The following is a 26,000-nucleotide window of genomic DNA, read 5'->3' as shown; positions in this document are numbered from 1 at the left end:
GACCACTTAGAACTTTCCACTGAAATTCACTTAACACAAAACAAGCTAACAAAAATAGAACATTTAAAACACTATTCTGTGGGTCAAAATAAAGGCTATTGTGATTGAATATGCATTGCTTTTTACTTGATTTTCAAAAGCATTTAAGTGACTTAGGAGAACAAGTCCCATTTAAAGGATAACATTAAGTAAGAAATATATTTATGAAATGTCAATTTTTTCAGGGTAAAGAGTTATAGTTGCTGTCTCAGGAGACTTGTATTTGCAACTTAATAGAAGTGCGTAGCATTGCTTGGTGAAATTATGTACATGGACCTTTTGGAAGCTGATCAACAGCCAATCAAAAGTGAGGAGGCTCTGTGGAATTGTGGGTATGTGCGTACACAAACACATACACACACACACACACCTCTAAATGAGAGGATCTAGGGATTCTCCCCTACAGAATTTTTAAATGCCAGATGCAATTTCCTGCATTAAGAAGATTTAAAGTATTTTAATGAAAGTATTTTATAAACAAACAAGACAATTTCCTGGGCATTTATCTTAAATTCTTCACCACAATAAATTTGCCAATGGCAATTAGTAACAGGCGCTGCACACTAAAACACTGAGGGCCCCAAAAGCCCTTGTTGATTTGCCACAAACAAATATTCCCCACCCACCCCATTTACTGGTTGGTAATTTTTGACTTGGAGGTGAGGGGAGACTGATGGTTGTATTGTTCTATAACACTGGTCTACAATTTTTGAGAAGTTGTCTGCTTCAGAGATAAAATGTGATATTTATTATGTATTTTGATGTGCTGAATTCAAATATGACAATTAAAACAATTGATTGGCTACTGTTTCTAAGATATTTAAGTTTTTACATTTTATGTCTATGTATATTGTGTAGATAGTAGAGTTTTAATCATAAATTGTAAACCTAGGTCTTTTCATGTGTTTATGGTTGCTTTACATGATGATATTTCACCTGTCCTGTTTATGTAACACTTTAAAAATCAGCAAAAGGGTTATATAAATAAAATGTATTATGAAACAAAAGGCAAAAAACTATTATGTACATAGTTTAGTCCTATTCAGAGTCTACTCGGGCTTCTTGGCTGGTCTCTTGTATTCATTAAATGGAGCATCTCTTGTCACTGTCCAGCAATAGTCTGCAAGCATTGATGGACTCCATTTGCCCTGATAGCCTGCCAGGAGATTCCACTGCTGTAGTCTGGAGCCCAACAGCTCTGCCTTACTCTTGGGTAGTTCCAAATCCCTGACAAGGTCATTCAGTTCACCTTGTGTTATGAGGTGTGGTTCAGAGGAGGAGGATGGGAGAAAATGTGGGTCCTGTGACATTGGTGGTTCAGGACCAGAAGTTTCATCCTCTTCCTCTTCCTCCTCTGACTCAAGTGAGAAGGATTGTGGTGCATCAGGAACCGGCAGTCCTTCTCCGTGGGGTACTGGGCGTATAGCTGAGGGAATGTTTGGATAATGCACAGTCCACTTTTTCTTCTTTGACACACCTTTCCCAACTGGAGGCACCATGCAGAAGTAACAATTGCTGGTATGATCTGTTGGCTCTCTCCAAATCATTGGCACTGCAAAAGGCATAGATTTCCTTTTCCTGTTCAACCACTGGCGAAGATTTGTTGCACAAGTGTTGCAGCAGATGTGTGGGGCCCACCTCTTGTTCTGATCTCCAATTTTGCAACCAAAATAAAGGTGATAGGCTTTCTTAACCATAGTGGTTATACTGCGCTTTTGTGATGCAAAAGTCACTTCACCACAAACATAGCAGAAGTTATCTGCACTGTTCACACAAGTACGAGGCATCTCTGCTCACTTTGGCTAAACAGAAATGTGTCCCTTTGCAAAATCAAACACTGACAAATAAGAGAGCAAGACACTGTATGATTTCTAGAGCTGATATAGGGCAATTTGTTCAGCAGAGTGATGTAAGCTTCATTATGATTGCATCATCCATGACTTCTAGGAATAACATGATGCAATTCATATCATGTATGACGCAATACCAGCTTCAGATTGCATCATTCATTGTTTTGCCTAAAAAGCAAGTACTGTTCAAACCCAGGCATAGATTTATTCATAGATCCAGTCAAAGATGTATTTTGGTCATTTCTGGTTTAAATTGAGATCCCTTCCCTTTATAACTCACTTATCCTCCACCATTCCCAAGTCAAGGGTCGTATATACTGACCCAATAGCATATCTTGAAAACTAGAGCCAATCAACAATTTTAAGCATCATTTTCGTTCTCAGTGACCCAGAATTAGTAAAGTTGGACTATTTTTATTTCAGAAGCATTTTGGCTGTAGAGCAGTGTAATTGCATTTTAAATGTGAGGCTGAGACCCCCGGAGAAGTGTGCTTTTTTTAGCTTATATTATGCATAAGTTGAAAAACTGACCCACCAGCAGCTTAAGTGGTGTGACTCTGGAGCTTTACGAGCTAAGGACGTACGTTTGTGAGAACACACGTGTCTGTTATCTATAAGCATGGGGATTCATTAAAACAACTAGGACGAGAAAAGGCACCAGAACGTCCAGTTTTTCTTTTTGGAGATTGCTCCTGAAATCTCCTCATTGCAGCCGAGGCACAGATAGACGTTACTGTCAAAGAATTTGCTACTTGGGATTCTGATCTCACCCTGCTGTCGATGATCTCTCAGCTCATTTAGCCTCCTACGTTCACTTATGGATTACTTTTTTCTGCAAGATGATCAGTGCAATTCATATGCCAAAAGTGAATGAGATTTTACACAAACAGCCTCACAAGGCTGCCTTGACACCCTCCTGCCACCTCTCCTCCTCATAAAAGTTATTCCCCCCTTAAACAAAACACCATTCCTGAGTGTTTTTTTTTGTTTTTTTTAAATATCAGGGTTGGAAGAGACCTCAGGAGGTCATCTAGTCCAACCCCCTGCTCAAAGCAGGACCAAGCCCCAGACAGATTTTTGCCCCTGAACCCTAACTGGCACCCTCAAGGGTTGAACTCAGAACCCTGGGTTTAGCAGGCCAATGCTAAACCACTGAGCTATAGCCACCCCCTGTTGTAATCTGTATTCCAATAGAATCTCACCAAATAGCAATTTGCTATTCTGCAGTTACTTTTCACAGTTACTGCACAGTCTAGCATCAGTGGGTTTACAAAATACCACATGGTACACTTGCTAGTATATGACAGAGTACCATAAATAACTGGAACTTAATTATAATCATCACAATGATTGAAAAAGATACATTTGTGATGCACACGCCTTGCTGTTTCACAGAGTCCATCAATTTCAGGCCATTGCATTGATGGGGAGTTTGCAAAGAGTAAAGGGTCCTCAGGATTTGTCCCTTATAAAATTCAGTCATCTGCCATAGTGCCCCTGCCACTAGTGAAGTCTGACTGTAATAAAGAACTGTGGAATATCAGTGTGAAAATCTCCCAAGGGCTTAATTTTGCCTTTCAAGCAGATCTCCACATGTGGGGCAGTGTGAAGCCCCCAGCAGAAGTCCCAGGAAGTATAGTGCCTCAGAACTCCGCTGGCCAGTTTGTAAAGGGGGAGGGGTCCTGCTCCACATTTCCTTTTAGGCCAAGCAGAATCTCTGGCCTGATGCTGTTTGCGCTACTCTACAAAAACACAATACTTACTGAAAAGTAACTGTTGGAGATTGTGGAATAACCGTGGTTGTAGACAAGCCCGGACTAATACTCATCTTGCAGGGTGGATTTAGGCAAAATTAAAACCAGTTAAAGTAATTGAAAACCAAGTCTGATTTTTTTCCCCTTGAAATCTCCTAAGAATGTGTTGTTTACAAAATTCTGTTAAATATTTCCCCCCAAAAAATCATTTAGTTCCAAGCCAAGAACAGCTTTTCCACATTCAGGAATTGCAGCAATGAAACAGTCTAAGACTATTGCAAAGACTTACATGTGAGTAGCCCTGCTGATTTCAATGTTGAAGTACGTACTTGAGTCTTTGGTCATGGCCTGGAATGGTCATAGTGATCACTAACGCTGCTATAAGTGAAATCGTCTCCTTCTGTTTGTTGCTCCTCTTTTGTCCACTCCAACTCGGTACCAGATTCCCCTCAGCAACACACAACTGACATTGGACCATCAGTCATGGAGACTTACACTCCAGGTAACGTGGCCCTTTGTAGTTATCAACTGAGCCAGAGCTCAACATCCAGCCCATATACAGCACAGTGCAGCCCTTCTATCTGAAGCAGAAGAGAAGCAGCCTTACACTTTACGCATATTCTCACTTCTCCCCACATCTTTCCTGGCCTAAAGTAAAAGAGAGGAATAAAGAAATTGCAGTGACTGACACCTTGTAAATACCTTAGACTGCAACAAGATTAGATTATGACTGAGGGCAGGGGGAATAATGAAGAGCAAAACTGCAGCACTGCTGCTCAGAGGAACTTCTCTGAAGTAACTCACTGAAGCCACTAGGTGTTGCTGTAAGTTTAACAAAAAACACCACTAACAGGATAACGGGATATCATCTATGGGATGTCAGATTTGATACAAGAGGCATTTCCCATGGAGACAAGCCAACATATCCTGAAGCTCTTTCTGTTTCTGTTGTTCCCACAATGTGTTTTGCTGCATTTCATGTTCTGTTCTTCTAACAAAATAGTAGAATCAGACAACACAAGTAAAACAACATCCAAAATAGGAGCAGCACAACGTAATTTAAAAAAACGGTTACTTACCTTTTTGTAACTTGTTCTTCAGTATGTGTTGCTCATGTCCATTCCATTTTACGTGTGTGCATGTCCATATGCACGGCTGTCAGAGATTTTTGCATTAGTGGTATCCATAGGGCTGGCTGTGGTGCCCCTTGAGTGGTATATTAGGCGCTGCCGGCCCTATGCTCTCTCAGTTCCTTCTTGCCGGCAACTCTGACAGAGGGGTAGAAGGGCAGGTAATGGAATGTACATGAGCAACACATCTCGAAGAACAACAGTTACGAAAAGGTAGGTAAAAGACGGTTACTCATCTTTGTAACTATTGTTCTTCGAGATATGTTGCTCATATCCATTCCAGTTAGGTGTGCGCACGCTGCGTGCACATTCGTCGGAAGATTTTTTACCCTAGCAACACTTGGTGGGTCGGCTGGGTAGCCCCCAGGAGTGGCGCCACTATGGTGCCAGATATATACCCCTGCCGACCCAACCGCTCCTCAGTTCCTTCTTGCCGGCTACTCTGACAGTGGGGAAGGACGGCGGGTTTGGAATGGATATGAGCAACACATCTCGAAGAACAACAGATACAAAGGTGAGTAACTGTCTTTTCTTCTTCGAGTGCTTGCTCATATCCATTCCAGTTAGGTGATTCCCAAGCCTTACCTAAGCAGTGGGGTCGGAGTGCGATGTCGCAGAGTGTAATACTGCAGAGCCAATACTGCGTCATCTCTGGACTGCTGAACCAGGGCATAGCGAGAGGCGAAGTTATGGACCGAGGACCAGGTAGTTGTGCAACATATCTCGTGGATGGGCACGTGAGCCAGGAAGACAGCAGATGAAGCGTGTGCCCTGGTAGAGTGTGCAGTGACGTGGCTCGAGGGGACATGAGTCAAGTCGTAACAGGTGCAGATGCACGATGTCACCCAGGATGAAATCCTTTGTGAGGAAACGGGTAGGCCCTTCATACGCTCTGCACCGCGACGAAGAGTTGGGGTGTTCTGCGGAAGGGCTTTGTCCGCTCGATATAAAAAGTGAGTACTCTGCGGATGTCTAGGGAGTGCAATTGTTGCTCCCTGCGTGATGAATGTGGCTTCGGGAAGAAGACCAGAAGGAAGATCTCCTGGCTAACATGGAAGGCCGATACCACTTTGGGGAGAAAGGCCAGATGTGGTCGCAACTGCACCTTGTCCTTGTGGAACACAGTATATGGAGGGTTTGCCATGAGAGCCCGAAGCTCAGAAACTCGTCTTGCCGATGTGATGGCCATGAGAAAAGCGGTCTTCCAGGACAGGTACAGAAGGGAGGAAGTTGCTAACGGCTCAAATGGGGCCAACATAAGTCTGGTAAGAACCAGGTTGAGGTCCCAGGTTGGGGCGGGGCAGCGTACCCGGGGGTATAGGCGCTCCAAGCCTTTGAGGAATCGAGATATCATAGGATGTGAAAACACTGAGCGGCCATTCTCCCCTGGGCGGAAGGTAGAGATGGCCACCAAGTGTACCCTCAATGATGATACCGCTGGGCCCTGCTTTTTAAGAGACCAGAGGTAGTCCAAGATGGTGGGGATCGAGACCTCGGCAGGAAGAACGTTCTGCTCTCCACACCAGCATGAGAAACGCTTCCACTTGGCCAGATATGTTGATTGAGTGGAAGGTTTTCTGCTACCCACTTCTTGCACTGGGGCAGAGCAACACAACTCAGACTGGGCGAACCACTTAGGAGCCATGCCGTGAGATGGAGGGACTGTAGGTCTGGGTGGTGAAGTTTGCCATGGTCCTGAGTTATCAGGTCCGGGTGAAGAGGTAGAGGGATGGGGTTGGCTATTGACAGGTCGAGCAACATGGTGTACCAGTGCTGCCTGGCCCACGCTGGAGTGATCATGATCAAGCGGGCTCTGTCCCTGCGTACTTTCAGCAGGACCTTGTGGATGAGTGGGAACGGTGGAAAAGCGTAGAGCACGTGAGTCGTCCATGGTATCAGGAAAGCGTCTGCTATCGAATCCTGGGAGAGGCCTTGAAAGGAACAGAATATCTGGCATTTCCTGTTCTCGCGGGACGCGAAGAGGTCTACACAGAGAAATCCCCACTTCCGGAAGACCAAAAGAATAACGTCCAGGTGAAGCAACCACTCGTGAGAAAGGAAGGATCTGCTCAGGCGATCCGCCAGAGTGTTTTGAACCTCTGGGAGAAAGGACGCTATGAGGTCTATAGAGTGGGCTATACAAAAGTCCCAGAATCGCATGGCTTCTTGACAAAGGGTCGAGGACCTTGTCCCGCCCTGTTTGTTTATATAGTACATGGCTGTTGTGTTGTCTGTGAATATTGACACAACACAACGGCCTTGCAAGTGCTGCTGAAACGCCTGGCACGCAAGGCGGACTTCTCTCAGCTCCTAGACATTGATGTGCAAGGCCAGCTCCTGAGATGACCAAAGGCCTTGAGTGCACAGATGTCCGAGGTGAGCACCCCAGCCGAGAGATGACACGTCCGTCATCAGGGACATAGAGGGCTGGGGTGGATGGAAAGGCAGCCCTGCACACACCAGGGAGGGGGTCAGCCACCATTCAAAGGAGCCTAGGATGCTCGGGGGAATGGTGACTCTCATGTCTATGGCATCTCTGCCTGGTTGGTACAGTGAGTTGAGCCATGATTGGAGGGGACGGAGCCGCAGTCTGGCGTGTTTCATCACAAATGTGCAGGCCGCCATGTGACCCAGGAGACTGAGGCAAGTGCGAACCAAAGTCAACAGAACAGCTTGCAGGCTCTGGATGATGGCCACCCTTGCCTGGAACTGGGGCAGCGGTAAGCAGGCTCTGGCGAGATTGGAGTCCAAGGTGGCGCCAAAAAAGTCTATCCTCTGAGTGGGAATCAGAGAGTGGATTTTTCCGCATTGATCATCAGGCCTAGATGTAGGAAAAGGTCCTTGACAATGCCGACGTGATGGGTGACTTGTGCCTCGGAGGCCCCTCGGATGAGCCAGTCGTCTAGATACGGAAAAATGTGTATCCGACGGCAGCGGAGGTGGGCGGCGACCACAGCCATGCATTTCGTAAATACTCTTGGGGCTGTAGAGAGGCCGAACGGTAGGACCACGAACTGAAAATGTTGGCGGTTGGCTATGAACTGGAGGTACCTCCTGTGAGGAGGGTAGATGGCTATGTGAAAATACGCATCTTTCATGTCGAGGGCGGCATACCAGTCTCCGGGATCCGGGGATGGGATGATGGTCCCCAGGGATACCATGCAGAACTTCAACTTTATCATGAATTTCTTGAGTTCCTGCAGATCCAGGATAGGTCTGAGACCCCACTTTGCCTTGGGGATTAGGAAGTAGCGGGAGTAAAACCCCGTGCCCCTTTCGTGTTTTGGTACCTCCTCTATGGCTCCTTTGGCAAGGAGCGTCTGCACCTCCTGAAGGAGGAATTGCTCGTGAGAGGGGTCCCTGAAGAGGAAGAGGAAAGGAGGTGGAAGGGGGGGCGTGAAATAAATTGGAGGTGGTACCCAAATTCCAGCGTGCTTAAGACCCAGTGATCTGACGTTAGCTGGGATCACGCAGAAAGGAAAAGGGAGAGGCAGTTGGAGAAAGGAGGGAATGGAGCCTTTAACGAAACTGGTATGTTATCCTTGGGCGCACCTTCAAAAGGTAGGTTTCGGCCCTGTGGGTGATTTGGAGGGACCTTGGTTCTGATCCCCTTGCATGCCTGACTGCCTCTGACGACTGGTTCTACCCTGCCTTCTGGCAAAGTCCTGTCTCTGTCTGGGCTGAGGGTAAGAGCGGTGTGGCTGGGGGCGGAAGGGCCTGCGCTGAATCACTGGCGTGTGCATGCCTAGCGAGCGCATAATGACCCTGTTATCTTTTAGGCTTTGCAGCCTAGGGTCTGTCTTTTCGGAGAAGAGGCCTTGCCCTTCAAAGGAGAGGTCCTAGATTGTATGCTGGAGCTCCAGGGGAAGGCCTGAGACTTGCAGCCATGAGATACATTTCATAGTAAGTCCAGAGGCTAGGGTCCTGGCTGCAGAGTCCTCTGCGTCCAAGGAAGTCTGGAGGGAAGTTCTAGCCACCTTTTTTCATTCGTCCAGGAGGGCCGCAAATTCCTGCCGGGAGTCTTGCGGGAGCAACTCCTTAAACTTGTCCGCCGCCGCCCAGGTATTATAGTTATAGCAGCTAAGGAGGGCTTGCTGATTAGCCATGCGGAGTTGGAGCGCCCCTGCAGAGTAGACTTTGCGCCCCAGCAAGTCCATGCGCCTTGCATCCTTTGATTTCAGGGCTGGGGCCTGCTGGCCATGGCATTCTTTCTCATTGACCTACTGGACAACAAGGGAGCAGGGAGGAGGATGGACGTATAAATATTCGTAGCTCTTGGAGGGCACCATATATTTACATTCCACTCCCCGGGCAGCAGGTGGGATAGAGGCCGGAGACTGCCAGATCGTGTTGGCATTGGCCTGGATCGTCCGGATAAAGGGGAGGGCCACTCTCGCGGGGGCATCAGATGATAAAATGTCCACCACTGGGTCCTCTACCTCCGGGACCTCCTCGACTTGCAAGTTCATATTTAGTGCCACACGCCTGAAGAGGTCTTGGTGGGCCCTCAGGTCAATTGGCGGAGGGCTTACAGATGATGTTCCGGCTACCGCCTCGTCAGGGGAAGAGGATGAGGAGAGACCAGGGACAAGCGGGTCAGTTGAGGCCTCTTCTTGGTGGCCAGCCTCTGTCTCCCTTGGGATCTGGGAGTCTTGTGGCTGGACCGACACTTCCTTGGAAGTAGGAGGAGGAGGGCGGCTTATAGTGGCTTCCAGCACCCGGTGCTCCGATGAGGCAGAGCGAGATGGGCCTGGATGTGCACCTTGGGCCTGATGATATGCCCAAGATGTCCAGAATGCCCACTGGTGAGGGCCATGATCTTGGGCCTGGGGCTCGTGGAATATCCTGGTGGGCACATCGGAATCTCTGTCCTGGACGTACGAACTGTCTGCCTGCGAAGACACGGATGGGTGCCGGGATGGCCAGGGAGCAGCTGAAAGACCCTGTTAAGAGTCTCTCTCTCTCGCCGTTGCTGATCTCCTCGGCACCGGGGATCGGTACCTGGAGCCATACCGGTACCGAGAACGAGATTGGGAACTGCGACCTGCACGGTGCCGGGAGGTCGACCTGGATCTCAAAGGTCTGCGTTGGAAACAGCTGCAAGAGTCCTGGTGCTGGGAGCGGTACCGAGAGTACCGAGCCGGAGGCCGAGACGTCGATCTATGCCACGAGTACGATTAGTACCGAAGAGGTGAGCGGCGTCGGGACCGTGATCGTCGATGGGACCGCAAACGGGGTCGGGATCTGGATCGTGATTGGTGCCGATCTGCCAGGTCGACTGAACGCGGTCTCATTAGGGCTGGCTTGCCTATCGAGTGTAATACCCACACCGGCGGTGCCGGGCGTTGAGGCAGGACAGACTCCGTCATAGCTATGAGGTACCTGGCTGTGGAGAATGTCTCCGGTGTAGAGGGGACCGTAAGCTCAACCACAGGCTTCGGCGGGGAGCTCTCAGGGACCGGACTCGACGGCCGCCGCGGGACTGGAGTCGACGGTACCGCAGCCGGTGTAGATGCCGGGCGGTCCGAATGGGATCTGGGGCAAATATCTATCTGGGGATTGGTCCTGCTTTGAGCAGGGGGTTGAATTAGATGACCTCCTGAGGTCCCTTCCCAACCCTGATAATCTATGATTTTATGATTACCTGTTCTGTTCATTTCTTCTGGGGCACCTGGCATTGTCCACTATCAGAAGACAGGCTACTGGGCTAGATGGACCTTTGGTCTGACCCAGTATGGCTATTCTTATGTTCTAACTTTTCCCCTTTGTTTTAAGAGATGACAGAGGAGAAGTCTGCATCAACATTTAGCATAACTGATGCAATCTATCTGGGGGCCTAGTCTTCTCATTAAACCTCTTTTTTTGTGTCCACCTTTAAGTTCTCCTGCCCACCTGTCTAATAAGCTCAATCTTGTGTTTAGAAACTGTGTTGGTCAGCAAAATTGAATTTTCTTAACAGAGTGGAAAACAGTGTAGTTGGCTGAACAATTACAAATTCAGGGATGTATCTGGCAGTATGATGAACATAGGGATGGCATAAACCTCAGATCTACTGTGCAAATGTCACTGTTGATTTCTCTTTTTCCCATCCTCTACTGATACATATACACATTGTTCCCACCAATCCACAGCTTTTGCAACTATAAGTAACACTTGGTACCTCATTTAATGTAGATTTAACAAGGAAGTTAATGTACGTCAAACGATGTACAGAGGCTCAACAGATATGTATCGTTATATCCCTGTTAATCCTCAAGAAATGTATGTTCTTACTAATAAAACTAGCGCTCTCTTGCTCCTTTCCTTTAGATTCAATAAGCAGCAAAATGAAGTACTCTAACTCATATAGCTACACTTGTTCCTAATCCCAGATGGCCTATTTTACCATCTTGGGAGGGGTTTTCACATCATGCACCCTTGGCCAAACACACCAACAGGGATGATACTGCTATGCCTAGCACTCGCCAGAGGATTCTGGGAAGGGTTAACTGAGATGATTCTTGTGCACACACCCCACGCTGAGCTCATGTTACATAATAGGAGATCTTCAGTTTGATGTCCACCTCTCAGCTCCCTGCTTCAGAAGCAGAGTCAAGCTGCTTGGACTGCAGACAGAGTGTAAACGCCGGCATTTAAAAAGATTTTGCAAAGGACAATTATCCAAATAACTGATGCCTGCGAGCTGCTAGGTCCCCAGTCAGGGGAAGGCTGTGTGCGCATTCTGGTGAATTGTAGCCCTCACACACTAACTCTCACAACAGCCTTGTAAGTGCATCTCGGGACTGAAATGACTTAACAGGACTTTCTCTACAATTGCTCCTCCTGGCTGCTGTGGGTTGCCCTGGAGCCTGGCAACAGAACCGAAAGCAAGAAGACTCTCTTTTCTGACAGGGACAGGAGCTTATGGAGGAGAGGGAGAAGTGGAGCCTGAGTTGGCGGAGAGACGGGGGCAGGGAGGGAGAAGAGCAGATAAAGATGATCATTACAGTTTACACTGCTACAGTCTCCACTGGTCCTGAAACTCAGCATTCCTTTGCCACCTAGCAAATAGCTATGAAACTCATTGGTAAGACTACATTTTAGTCACAGATATTTTTAGTAAAAATCATGAACAGGTCATGGGCAGTAAACAAAAATTCATGGCTCATGACCTGTTCATGATTTTTACTAAAAATACCAGTGAATAAAACTTGGAGGGTGAGGCTGTGGCAATGTGCTGGTGCTGGGGGCGCGGGTAGGAGGGTTGGCGGGACCAGCAGTCTCCCTACTTGGCTCTGGGCCTCCCCTGCCCCAGCAGAGTTTGGGTGTGGGACAGAACAGGGTGTCGGGCACGAGATAGGGTGAGCAGGGCTCTGGACGGCCCTTACCTGAGGCGGGTGCAAGGATGTTTCGTGCCCTAGGAGAAACTTCCACCTTGGGTCACTACCCCGCCCCCCCTAAACCCTGTAGCAGCTCTCCGCCCTAAGGTGCCTCCCTCCCCCCACGGCAGCTCTCCCTCCAATGCCCTGAGGCGCTCCCCCCGGCCCGGGGAGCTGTGCAGCAGCTCCCCAACCCAGCTTACCTCTGCTCCGCCTCCTCCTCAAGCACGCCGTCACTGCTCCACTTCTCCCGCCTCCCAGGCTTGAGGCGCCAATCACCTGTTTGGCGCCGCGACCCTGGGAGGGAGAGAACCAGAGCGGGGTGGCGTGCTCAGGGGAAGAGGCGCAGCAGAGGTGAGCTGGGGCAGGGAGCTGTTCCCCTGCGTGCCACGCCCCCCCTTACTTGCTGCAGGCGGCCCTCCCTGCGCCCCCCTTCCCCAGGTCCCTCCACCTAAATGCCGACGATGACTGGGGCAGCCGAAGATCTGGCCACCGCAGTTGCAGCTGAAGGACCCGAAATGCTGCCCCACAAATGCTAGTACCCTAGGCGACCGCCTAGATTGCCTAATGGGTTGCACTGGCCCTGTACCTGGGGGACTCCCTGGAAGCAGGGACATCCCCCTTGCTCAGTTGCTAGGCGGAGGTATGTCCAGGCAGCTCTGCGTGCTGCCTCCGCCTGCAGGCACTGCCCCCGCAGCTCCTATTGGCTGTGGTTCCCGGTTCTACGGTTCTGATGGGAGCTGCAAAGTCAGTGCTCTGGGTGGAGGCAGCATGCAGAGCTGCCTAGCCACGCCTCTGCCTAGCAGCTGAGCAGCTTGGATATTGGCAGATAAGTCAAGGAGCAATACATTTCAAATATTTTCTAATTTTTCCATCTACACAAACCATATATATATTCTGTTACTATTTTCAGCTTTTGGTTAAAAATATTTTCCCTGTTCCGTGGCCAAACATAATTTTTTATACTTTTTGGAATAGGGATTTATGCCAAATGTTCAAATCTGGGCATCAAAAATCTCACTCGTGATATACAATACTCATAATGCCCCTGTTGGGCCTATTGGAGCCACCAAATGCATGATTTGGGCCCTCAAATGTACTCTAAGTAGCAACCAATCTACTGAAACCTAGAGAGAAATGGAAAAACATTTTTTATTTACTGAAGTCTTACGTAAGTGCAAAATGTTTGTATTACAGTGAATGAACTATAAAGCATTTATGCCTGCTGTGCATAACACAGAGCCCTAATTAACAGGAACAGACTATAATACCTTGAACATATGCTAGCACTTGCAGCCCTTTCAAGATAAAAATTTACATATGACCAATGTAATTGTTTTAGTATTAAATATTTACATTGCTGTAGTTCTCAAAAGCACAGGTCAGGAAAGGTGATGAGTTGTGCCAGGCACTATCATAGAATCATAGAATATCAGAGTTGGAAGGGACCTCAGGAGGTCATCCAGTCCAACCCCTGCTCAAAGCAGGACCAATTCCCAACTAAATCATCCCTGCCAGGTATTTGTCAAGCCTGACCTTAAACTTCTAAGAAAGTGGATTCCCCCACCTCCCTAGGTAACCCATTCCAGTGCTTCACCACCCCTCCAGTGAAAAAGTTTTGCCTAATATATAGCCTAAACCTCCCCCACTGCAACTTGAGACCATTACTCCTTGTTCTGTCATCTGGTACCACTGAGAACAGTCTAGATCCATTCCCTTTGGAACTCCCTTTCAGGTAGTTGAAAGCAGTTATCAAATTCCCCTCCCCCTATTCTTCTCTTCTGCAGACTAAATAATCCCAGTTCCCTCAACCTCTCTTCATAAGTCTTGTGCTCCAGCCCTCTAATAATTTTTGTTGCCCTCCGCTGGACACTTTAAAATTTTTCAACATCCTTCTTGTTGTGTGGGGCCCAAAACTAGACACAGTACTCCAGATGAGGCCTCACCAATGCCAAATAAATAGAGGGGAATGATCACATGCCTCGATCAGCTGACAATGCTCCTACTTATACAACCCAAAATGCCATTAGTCTTCTTGGCAACAAGGGCACACTGTCGACTCATATCCAGCTTCTCATTCACTGTAACCCCTAGGTCCTTTTCTGCAGAATTGCTGCCTAGCCACTCAGTCCCTAGTCTGTAGCAGTGCATGGGATTCTTCCGTCCTAAGTGCAGGACTCTGCACTTGTCCTTGTTGAACCTCATCAGGTTTCTTTTGTCCCAATCCTCTAATTTGTCTAGGTCCCTCTGTATCCTGTCCCTATCCTCCAGTGTATCTACCACTCCTCCCAGTTTAGTGTCATCTGCAAACTTGCTCAGGGTGCAGTCCACGCCATCTTCCAGATCATTAATGAAGATACTGAACAAAACCAGAACCAGATGCGACCCTTGGGGCACTCTGCTTGATACCAGCTGCCAACTAGACATGGAGCCATTGATCACTACCCGTTGAGCCTGATAATCTAGCCAGCTTTCTAGCCACCTTATAGTCCATTCATCCAGCCCATACTTCTTTAACTTGCTGGCAAGAATACTGTGAGAGAACATATCGAAAACTTTGCTAAAGTCAAGGAATAACACGTCCACTGCTTTCCCCTCATTCACAGAGCCAGTTATCTCATCGTAGAAGGCAATTACGTTAGTCAGGCATGGCTTGCCCTTAGACTGGCCTGTAGCTCCCTGGATCCTCCTCCTTCCCTTTTTTAAAGATGGGCATTACAGCCTTTTCCCACTCATCTGGGACCTCCCCTGACCACCATGAGTTTTCAAAGATAATGGCAAATGGCTCTGCAATCACATCCGCCAACTCCTTTAGCACCCTCGGATGCAGTGCACCCGGCCCCATGGACTTGTGCTTGTCCAGCTTTTCTAAATAGTCCTGAACCACTTCTTTCTCCATGGAGGGCTGGTCACCACCTCCTCCCCATGCTGTGCTGCCCAGTGCAGTAGTCTGGGAGCTGACCTTGTTTGTGAAGACAGAGGCAAAAAAAGCATTAAGTACATTAGCTTTTTCTACATCCTCTGTCACTAGGTTACCTCAGCCCACTCTTTCCTTGACCTTCTTCTTGTTGCTAACATACCTGAAGAAACCCTTCTTGTTACTCTTAACATCTCTTGCAAGCTGCAACTCCAAGTGAGATTTGGCCTTCCTGATTTCACTCCTGCATGCCTGAGCAATATTTTTATACTCCTCCCTGGTTATCTGTCCATTCTTCCACTTCTTGTAAGCTTCTTTTTTGTGTTTAAGATCAGCAAGGATTTCACTGTTAAGCCAAGCTGGTCACCTGCCATATTCACTATTCTTTCTACACATTGGGATGGTTTGTTACTGCAACCTCAATAAGGATTCTTTAAAATACAGCCAGCTCTCCTGGACTCCTGTACAAACAGGCAGGCCAAGATGGTCCCTTCCCTGAAGAGCTTGCAATCTACTGTCTAACAGAATCATTCCATTCCAGTACTTCTGTTTTTGACAACAACAATAATATCTTAATGGGGAGATATAAGGGGTCTCATATCATTGAAGTCAATCAGTGGAATTATATTGCCCCAGTAGAGAAACACACCAAAATTAGGCCTAACATGTGTTCATTGCTTTGAGGAGAGTCGGCTGCTCAAACATGGGTGCCATTAAATGTTGGCTAAGATGTATACTATATTAATATAATAATAACTACAAATATTCCTCTTAAGCACTCCTGCTAACTGATTGGTTGGGGACGGGGAAGAGAGATAGTTACTTACTTCTTGTGCAGTCAGGGCATGTTCCCCTGCTAAAAGCAGCATACTTAGGCCTCCCATCTGCGTAGGATCTGTTCAAGAGTAAAACAAATATTAAGGTGATTCATCTGCAAGCTGAAAGAACTTACTGTGTGCATTGAAAAACCTCAAAAGCCTACTTGTCACAAATGCTCCAAAGCAAGATGCCACAAAGCCAGCCCAAGAGAATCACAAATAACCATTTCTACATATCCTCTGGGACAGACATTCAAAGTTGTTTGAGGGATTTGATTGGATTTGTGTGCTTAACTCCCCTTTGTGTGGCATTACAATTTTACTGCCACAGGTTCCAAGCACTACAGTGATGGGTATCTTTAAAACAGCAAGTGTGATGATCTCATACCAAACATACACATAACAACGCTAATATCACAAATATTTACAATGGAACTGGAAGCTCAGACTGGGGGAGTAACCCTCCCTCAGCTACAGAACAAGGAAAGAGGAGGGACCGCATCAGAGATGAAGCTTCCTTTTAACAAAAGGGAAGCATGTTTGCTTTTTACTTATTTTTAAACTAGAGCTGAATTTAGTGTTCAAGCATGCCAGGCTGACAGCGCTGGAGAACTTAGCCCTCTGTTTATCCACAGCACCAGTAAAGCACCAGCATTTGGTTGGGCAACCTGCCCATATGTCACCCAGCCAATACAATATTAGGTAGAGTTAAAGTAATCTTAACAAATAAATAATGCCTGGTGTTGACACTGCAATCAACAGTGACACTGTGTACTCACAATACTAGCATTTTTTACTATTATTACTAATGATTGATATTAGAGTAGTGCCAGTAGGCTCCATTGAAGATCAGGGCCCTGGTATGCTAGGTGCTGTACAGATGCATAGTAAGACAATTTGTGCCTAAGGATCTCACAAGACCGACCAAGTGGGAGAGGGAGAAAACAATTATCCTTATTTTTCAGATGAGGTATGTCTATACCAGGGGTAGGCAACCTATGGCACACACGCAAGCTGATTTTCAGTGGCACTCACACTGCCCGGATCCTGGCCATCAGTCTGGGGGGCTCTGCATTTTAATTTAATTTTAAATGAAGCTTCTTAAATATTTTAAAAACCTTATTTACTTTACATACAACAATAATTTAGTTATATATTATAGACTTATAGAAAGAGACCTTATAAAAACGTTAAAATGTATTACTGGCACATGAAACCTAAAATTAGAGTGAATAAATGAGGACTCAGCACACCACTTCTGAAAGGTTGCCGACCCCAGGTCTACACTCTACACTGAGCCCAGGTTCTGATTCAGGTTTGAGCCCAAGCCCCCCTTCCATTCACACACAAATCAAAATCAGCCTGACTCAGGTCAGCAAGTACTCAGGACCTGGGTCCTAGGACCATCGTAGGGGGAGTGGGAGAGAGCCCGAGTCCTGCTATGTATTAGATTTAAGCCCTGACATTCTGCAGTGTGGACAGAGGTCAAGTTAGAGACCCAAGTCAGGTGGTCTGCATAGTGCAGTACTGACGCATCAGCATGGCTGTTTGAGTTCTGGGTCTAGCAATTTTAAGTCCAGACCTACAATGCAGTATAGATGCTCAAACAATGGCTTGAAAACACCAAGTTCACAGACCTTAGGCTACAATGCACTGTAGACATACCCTGAGGCATGGAGAGATTCTGTTATTTTCCCAAGGTCACACAAGCTGTCTGTGGCAGATCTGGGAATCAAGCCCACATCTCGTAAGTTCTCATCCATTGTCTTAATCACACAACCATTTTTCCTCTCTAAACTTTAATGGTTACATTCACAGGGTTAAGTATTTTTATACTGCTTTTATAGATGAGCAAACAGAGGCTCAGAGAAGCTAAGAAATTTGCCCCAGGTCACCCACTGGAGTTGGTGGGTGAAGAGGGAGAAGCTGACTCTCAATAACTGAAGAACACTGCCTGATGCCAGAGTGAGTCACTCCAGGCACTATGTTGATGCAGAATTAATTTTCTGCCTTAATACAATGAGCACCGGGAGAAGCCTTTTTCCAGTTTCCCATTTCACTTCTCATGGGGCAAAAAAATAAACCTTAATGAGGCCAAATATGGGTTTAAAGTCTTATTAGTAGTGAGAAGAAAGATAAAATAATCCTCAAAGAGGAAATACATTGGCTTGGTGCAGGATTTGTGAAAAGCAGTGGATGGAAAAACTCCGGAGGCAGAAGGTAGGGAGGGGAGGGAAGGGGCAATCAGTCACATGACAGAAGTATTGTCTTGTCAGGCCAAGCTATCCAGTTCTAAAAGCCCTCCTCACCAGAAGAGTAATCCAACTCTTCCAAGAGTAATCCAACTGACAGGCAGCAGTTCTTGTCCTTCCCGTCGGGGGACATCAAAGCAAAGGAATGGGGCAATTCAGCAGATGGAGGGGGAACAGCATCCTTCAAATATGGAATGACGATGTGCGTGATAGCCTGGTCCAAACCCTTTCCCCATTTCCAAGCATTCCCTTTTCCAAAAGAAGGTCTTGTTTCTCTTCCCTTTAAATGAGCACCTTCTTAATTATAGGAGAAGATTAAGGGTTTTATTTTAATGTGTTACTGTAGTTGCAACAGATACTAAAACCATGTATTTAAAAATAAAAATCAAAAGGAGAAAAAATGACAGCTTAGTGGAAAGTGAGAGTTTAATTTAGTGCTTAAGCAACTAACGAATAGTTGTGCTGCAGCTGAAGCAGAGAGCTGGAGGTTGGAAAGCTGCTTTTGATGATGACAAAAATGCTGCTACTAAGGTTTCAGATTTCAAAGTAAAATAACAAAAGGGAAAAATAAGATTTATGTGATAACACACTGCATTATGTTTATATCCTCTTGTGCTTAACTGTTACTTAGGGCTCCAAGAACAAACTAAGAAAGATAAATAGTTTAAAATAGTAAATGTTATTTTAAAATTATTTACAGGTATTCAACAATAATAAAGAAGCGATATCTCTCTCATCATCGGCTTATTCAGAAAAAGACGGTTACTCACCTTTGTAACTGTTGTTCTTCGAGATGTGTTGCTCACATCCATTCCAGTTAGGTGTGCGCGCCGCGCGTGCACGTTCGTCGGAAACTTTTTACCCTAGCAACTCCAGAGGGCCGGCAGGTCGCCCCCTGGAGTGGCGCCGCCATGGCGCTCGATATATACCCTTGCCGGCCCACCCGCTCCTCAGTTCCTTCTTGCCGGCTACTCCGACAGTGGGGAAGGAGAGCGGGTGTGGAATGGATGTGAGCAACACATCTCGAAGAACAACAGTTACAAAGGTGAGTAACCGTCTTTTCTTCTTCGAGTGATTGCTCACATCCATTCCAGTTAGGTGAATCCCAAGCCATACCTAGGCGGTGGGGTCGGAGTGAGAAGTCGCGGCATGGAGCACTGCAGATCCAAAGGCCGCGTCGTCTCTTGACTGCTGGACCAGGGCGTAGTGGGAAGCAAAGGTGTGGACCGATGACCAGGTCGCTGCACGACAGATTTCCTGGATGGGCACACGGGCGAGGAAAGCCAGCGACGATGCCTGCGCCCTGGTAGAATGCGCAGTCACACGGCCCGTAGGAACGTGGGCCAGCTCATAGCAGGTCCTGATACAGGACGTTACCCATGAGGATAACCTCTACGAGGAGATGGGAAGCCCCTTCATGCGGTCCGCTACTGCCACGAAAAGCTGGGGGGATTTGCGTAACGGCTTGGTCCTCTCCACATAGAACGCGAGAGCCCTACGGACATCAAGCGAGTGGAGCTGTTGCTCCCTGCCTGAAGAGTGAGGTTTCGGGAAAAAAACCGGGAGGAATATCTCTTGGTTGATGTGGAAGGCTGAGACCACCTTGGGGAGAAAGGCAGGGTGTGGCCTCAGCTGCACCTTATCTTTATGGAAGACTGTATACGGGGGGTCTACCACTAGAGCCCGGAGCTCCGACACCCGTCTAGCTGAGGTGATAGCTACTAGAAAGGCAGTCTTCCAAGAGAGATAGAGTAGGGAGCAAGTAGCTAACTGCTCAAAGGGGGGCCCCATGAGCCGAGACAACACCAGGTTAAGATCCCAGGTTGGAGCAGGGAGTCGGACGTTAGGGTACAAACGTTCCAGCCCCTTCAGGAATCTAGTCACCGTCGGGTGAGAAAAAATGGAGCGGCCATCCCCACCCGGGTGAAAGGTGGAGATAGCTGCCAGGTGGACCCGCAAAGACGATATCGCCAGGCCCTGCTGTTTGAGGGACCAAATATAGTCTAAAATATTGGCCACCGAAACTTCCGTAGGGCGGAGATCTTTCTCCACGCACCAACAGGAGAAACGCTTCCACTTAGCCGAGTATGTCGCTCTAGTGGAAGGCTTCCTGCTGCCCAAGAGTACCTCCCGTACCGGGGTGGAGCAGCGCAGTTCAGAACTGGTCAGCCACGCAGGAACCACGCCGCTAGGTGCAGCGACTGCAGGTCCGGGTGACAGAGAGACCCGTGTTCCTGGGTGATCAGGTCTGGGTGAAGGGGCAGGGGAACTGGGTCGGCTATGGCCAGGTCCAGCAACATGGGGTACCAATGTTGCCTGGGCCACGCCGGGGCTACCATGATCACGCGAGCCCTGTCCCTGCGCACCTTCAGAAGGACCCTGTGGACCAGTGGGAACGGGGGAAACGCGTAGTACAAGTGGGTCGTCCACGGAATAAGGAAGGCATCCGCTATAGACCCGGGCTCCCTGCCCTGAAAGGAGCAGAACGCCTGGCATTTCCTGTTCCCCCCGGACGCGAAGGGGTCCACACGGGGATAACCCCACCTCTGGAAGATTGAGAGGGCGACGTCCGGGCGAAGGGACCACTCGTGTGAGAGGAAGGATCTGCTCAGGCGGTCCGCCAGCGTGTTCCGTACTCCGGGGAGGAAGGAAGCCGTGAGGTGAATGGAGTGGGCTACACAAAAGTCCCAGAGTCGCATCGCCTTGTGACATAGGGGAGAGGATCTGGTGCCGCCCTGCTTGTTGATATAGTACATGGTCGTCGTGTTGTCGGTAAACACCGCGACACAACGACCCCGAAGCTGGTGACAGAACGTTTGACAAGCAAGGCGGACCGCTCTCAACTCCCGCATGTTGATGTGTAGCTTCACCTCCTGCGGGGACCACAGGCCCTGTGTTCTCAGGGATCCCAGGTGGGCCCCCCAGCCGAGATCTGAGGCATCCGTCGTTAGGGACACCGAAGGCTGGGGTGGGTGGAAAGGGAGCCCCGCACACACTACGGACTGGTCTAGCCACCAGCCGAGAGAATCTAACACCCCCTGGGGGATTGTGATCAGCATGTCTAGTGGTTGCCTTGCCGGCCGGTAATGTGCGATGAGCCACAACTGGAGGGGCCTCATGCGGAGCCGAGCATAACCGGTCACAAATGTGCATGCTGCCATGTGACCTAACAGGGTTAGACATGTCCGTATTGATGTTAAGGGGGCTGCCCGCAATCGCTGAACGATCGCCGACAACGCCTGGAACCTCGGTAACGGCAGAAGAGCCCTGGCCACGGTGGAGTCCAGGACGGCCCCGATGAACTCCACCCTCTGCGTGGGGAGCAGGGTGGACTTGTCTACGTTGATCATGAGGCCCAAGGTAGCAAACAGGCCGGTGATCCTGCGGACGTGGCTGCAAACCTGTAGTTCCGACATGCCCCGAATTAACCAATCGCCTAGGTAAGGGAACACGTGGATACGACTGCGCCGAAGATGTGCCACAACGACGGCCATGCATTTTGTGAATACCCTTGGGGCCGTAGAAAGGCCAAATGGGAGGACTGCAAATTGGTAGTGAAGGCGGCCCACCACGAATCGAAGGAAACGTCTGTGGTGTGGCCAAATGGCAATGTGAAAATAAGCGTCCTGCATGTCGAGGGCAGCGTACCAGTCTCCCGGATCCAGGGATGGGATAATGGTCCCCAGGGATACCATGCGGAACTTCAACTTCACTAGGTATTTGTTGAGCTCTCGCAGGTCGAGGATAGGCCTGAGGCCTCCCTTGGCCTTGGGGATCAGAAAGTAGCGGGAATAAAACCCCTTGCCTTTCTCGTTTTCCGGAACCGCCTCTATAGCTCCTTTGTTGAGGAGCGCCTGTACCTCCTGTCGAAGGAATTGCTCGTGAGAGGGGTCCCTGAAGAGGGACAAGGAAGGGGGGCAGGAGGGAGGAAATGATATAAACTGCAGGCGGTATCCCGTCTGCACCGTGCGTAAGACCCAGCGGTCCGATGTTATTTGGGTCCACGCTGGGAGGAAAAACGAAAGGCGGTTGGAAAACGGGGGGGAAGGATCCGTGGGGAAAACTGTTACTACGCCCTCGGGCGCACCTTCAAAACGAAGGCTTGGGCCCAGGCGGGGGCTTAGAGGAGCTTTGATTCTGCCCCCCGTGGTTCCCCGAATGTCTACGCCTTCCATTCCTGCCACGGCGCCTATTGAGGTCCTGCCGTTGGCGGAACTGGGGGTATGGCCTGCGCTGCTGTTGCTGCTGTGGCCGGAAGGGTCTGCGCTGCGTTCCCGGCGTATGCATCCCGAGGGAGCGCATAATGACCCGATTGTCTTTGAGACTTTTGAGTCTGGGGTCTGTCTTTTCTGAAAACAGGCCCTGGCCTTCGAACGGGAGGTCCTGGATGGTGTATTGGAGCTCCGGTGGAAGGCCAGAGACCTGAAGCCAGGAGATACGGCGCATCGTTACCCCCGAGGCGAGGGTGCGGGCAGCCGAGTCTGCAGCGTCCAAAGAAGCCTGCAACGAGGTTCGTGCAACCTTCTTGCCCTCGTCCAGAATGGCCGCAAACTCTTGGCGGGCCTCCTGTGGCAGCAGCTCTTTGAATTTGTCCGCTGCCACCCACGAGTTAAAGGCATATCTGCTGAGCAGGGCTTGCTGGTTTGAAACCCTGAGCTGAAGGGCCCCAGCCGAATAGACCTTGCGGCCGAGGAGGTCCATACGCCTGGCCTCCTTGGATTTGGGGGCTGGAGCTTCCTGTCCGTGGCGCTCCCTCTCGTTCACCGACTGCACCACCAGGGAACACGGTGTCGGGTGGACGTGGAGGTACTCGTAGCCCTTGGAGGGGGCCATGTACTTCCTCTCGAGGCCCCTCGCCGCAGGGGGGATGGAGGCCGGTGACTGCCAGATTGTATTGGCGTTGGCCTGGATCGTCCGAATGAAGGGTAGGGCGACCCTGGTGGGAGCATCAGATGAGAGGATGGTGACGATGGGGTCCTCGATCTCAGAGACCTCCTCGGCTTGCAAGCTCAGATTCTGTGCTACTCGCCTAAGGAGGTCTTGGTGCGCCCTGAGATCCAGCGGAGGAGGGCTACTGGAGGAAGTGCCAGCCACTGCTTCGTCGGGGGAGGAGGATGAGGAGACCCCTGGCAAGAAAGTGTCCAGTGAGGGGTCCCCCTCAGCTCTCGCCTCTGTCTCAGGAGCAAGACCAGGGTCTTGCTGCTTCGATCCTTCCTCTCCATCAGGGGAGGGAGGGGGGCGAGACAACGAAGCCTCTGGCACCCTGTGCTCCGCCGTTGCAGGCCTAGCAGGAAGCTGTTGGGGGCCCTGGGCTTGATGGTATGCCCAGGGTGTCCAAAACCCCCACTGCTGCGGACCCTGGTCCTGTTGCGGAGGGTCTTGAAACAATGCCGCCTGCCTGTCGGTGCCCAGTGCATACACGCTGTCCGCTTGCGACGACACCGACGGCTGTCTAGAAGGCCACGGCGGGGCCGACCGCGGCTGATGAGCGTCTGCGTGGCTCGGCACCGAAGATCTTCTCGGTGCCGGGGATCGGTACCGGGAGTCATAGCGGTGCCGGGATCGGGACCGGGTTCTGTCTCGGTGCCGGGATCTGGATCGGTACCGGCCGCTGCTTCGGTGCCGGGATCGGGACCAGGACCTGCCACCGGCGTGGTGCTGGGAGGTCGACCGGGACCGGGACCTGCCACCAGCTCGGTGCCGGGAGGTCGACCGGCGCGGTGAGTGACGGCGAGACTGGCTCCTAGAGTCACGGTGCCGGTAACGACGGCTGGAGTCAGACCGCGACCGTCTGGAGGTCGATCGGTGCCGCGAGTGCGACCGGTACCGCCGAGGGGAGCGGTGCCGGGACTGCGAGCGGCGGCGGGATCTCGAGCGACCGTGGCGTCGGGACCTCGATCGCAAGCGTGAGTCCCGAGACGGTGCTGTCATCATTGGCTTGCCCCTAGATGCTACCCGCACCGGAGGTACCGGAGGTACCGGGGGTGGCGGCTGAGTAGACTCAGTCAGGGCGATAAGGTCCCGTGCCGAGGCGAAGGTCTCCAGAGTGGATGGGACCAATAGCTCAACCCCAGATCTTAAGGGGGAGCTTGGCGCTACCGGACTCGACGGACCCACCAGGCCCGGAGTCGACGGTGCCGGTAGCGCCGCGGCCGATGTCGATGCCGGGCGCGCCACTCGGGTCTGCCTGGCTGGAGTAGCAGACGTAGACGGTCTCGCTTCTGCACCCGGTGCCGGGGAAGGTCGGTGCCGGGGAGTCTTTCCGGTGCCGGTGCGATCCGGTGCCGGCGTCGAGATCACGGCCTGTGAAGCTGTTGGGTCAAGTGCCGCCTCCATTAGGAGAGTCCTGAGTCTCTGGTCTCTCTCCTTCTTTGTCCTTGGCTTAAAAGCCTTGCAAATGCGGCACTTGTCCGACCTGTGCGATTCCCCCAGGCACTTCAGACACGCGTCGTGGGGGTCGCTGGTTGGCATAGGCTTTTTACAGGCCGCACACTGCTTAAAGCCCGGCGAACCAGGCATGAGCCCGGTGCCGGGAAGGGCTACAGCCCAGACCGGCGAACAACTATATACAATACTATTTACACTACAACTAATTAACTAACTATACTTAACGACCTAACTAACAACTGTAATAATAACGGTAGTTAACAAGGAGAGCTAGGGACGTGGAGGACAGCTATGCCGCGCTCCACAGTTCCAACGACCGACACGGCGGTAAGAAGGAACTGAGGAGCGGGAGGGCCGGCAAGGGTATATATCGAGCGCCATGGCGGCGCCACTCCAGGGGGCGACCTGCCGGCCCACTGGAGTTGCTAGAGTAAAAAGTTTCCGACGAACGTGCACGCGCGGCGCACACACCTAACTGGAATGGATGTGAGCAATCACTCGAAGAAGAAAGAATATTAAATGTATAATGGTATACTGGAAGTGGATTTGTGACCTTAACTATAGCTTTGTTTCTTGCTAAAGCTAACAACATGAGTATCACTTTGTTTGCAAATGATGGATTTCATTACTACTGGATTATAAAAAGACAGAACACTGCAAGAAATGTTCATGTAAGAGAGACACTGTACAGAATGTCTGCCTACTGAATGCATTTAAGCTTTGCCTTATGCCCTGTAAGTAGGGCACTACCAAATTCACAGCTGAAAAACGTGTCATGGACCGTGAAATCTGGTCTGCCCTCCCGTGAAATGTGGTCTTTTGTGTGCTTTTACCCTATACTATATAGATTTCACAGGAGAGACCAGCGTTTCTCAGACTTGGGGCCCTGACCCAAAGGCAAGTTGCAAGGGGTTATAAAGTTATTTTAGTGGTGGTGGGAGGGTGTCACAGTATTACCACCCTTACTTCTACACTGCCTTCAGAGCTGGACAGATGGAGAGTGGCCACTGCTGACTGAGGGCCAAGTTCTGCAGGCAGCAGCACAGAAGTTAGAGTGGCAATACCATTCCATGCCATTCATACTTCTGCACTGCTGCTGGCAGCGGCTCTGCCTTCAGAGCTGGGCTCCTGGCCAGCAGCCACCATTCGATCTGCAAACTGTGGCCAACCAAGCTTGGAAGCACCTCATGTATAGGCATGCATTTTTGACCACAAAAGTACACAAGGCCACGTGGCCTAATAGTTGCAAGCAGTCTCGTGCAGTGACCTGGGGACTGTTGCAAAGTTTTGTAACCAGGAGTTTTAGGGTGTTGAAACGATAGAGTGGGAGAGACGCTATTCCCATTCTGGAATCGAGGCGTGCTCCTATGAACTCCAGTTGTTGGGTAGGAGATAAAGTGGATTTGTTTTTCTTTCTTTGTAGGCCAAGGGAAAGGAAGCAAGCGATGGTAAGCCGCATGGATCAAAGAGCTTCGTCGAGTGTTGAGGCTTTGAG

General features: G+C 49.8%; 2 protein-coding genes across 7 annotated transcripts in view; both read right to left on the bottom strand.

Moving 5' to 3' along the window:
• Positions 1-26,000, bottom strand: part of HHLA2 (HERV-H LTR-associating 2) — a 790,111-nt gene that overhangs the window by 292,238 nt on the left and 471,873 nt on the right. The gene's annotated exons all lie outside the window — the stretch shown is intronic.
• The window catches only part of BBX (BBX high mobility group box domain containing), a 221,797-nt gene that overhangs the window by 79,151 nt on the left and 116,646 nt on the right, over positions 1-26,000 (bottom strand). For all 6 annotated transcript variants that reach the window (XM_050957572.1, XM_050957583.1, XM_050957590.1 and 3 more), the window contains one exon: positions 15,876-15,943. In XM_050957572.1, coding sequence (XP_050813529.1) covers positions 15,876-15,943 — 68 coding nt within the window. The remainder of the gene's footprint in view (positions 1-15,875; positions 15,944-26,000) is intronic.

Source organism: Gopherus flavomarginatus, chromosome 1 (assembly GCF_025201925.1).
Source record: "Gopherus flavomarginatus isolate rGopFla2 chromosome 1, rGopFla2.mat.asm, whole genome shotgun sequence".
Lineage (NCBI taxonomy): Eukaryota > Metazoa > Chordata > Testudines > Testudinidae > Gopherus > Gopherus flavomarginatus.
The sequence above is the reverse complement of the archived record's forward strand: the minus strand, read 5'-3'. Positions and strand labels throughout refer to the sequence as shown.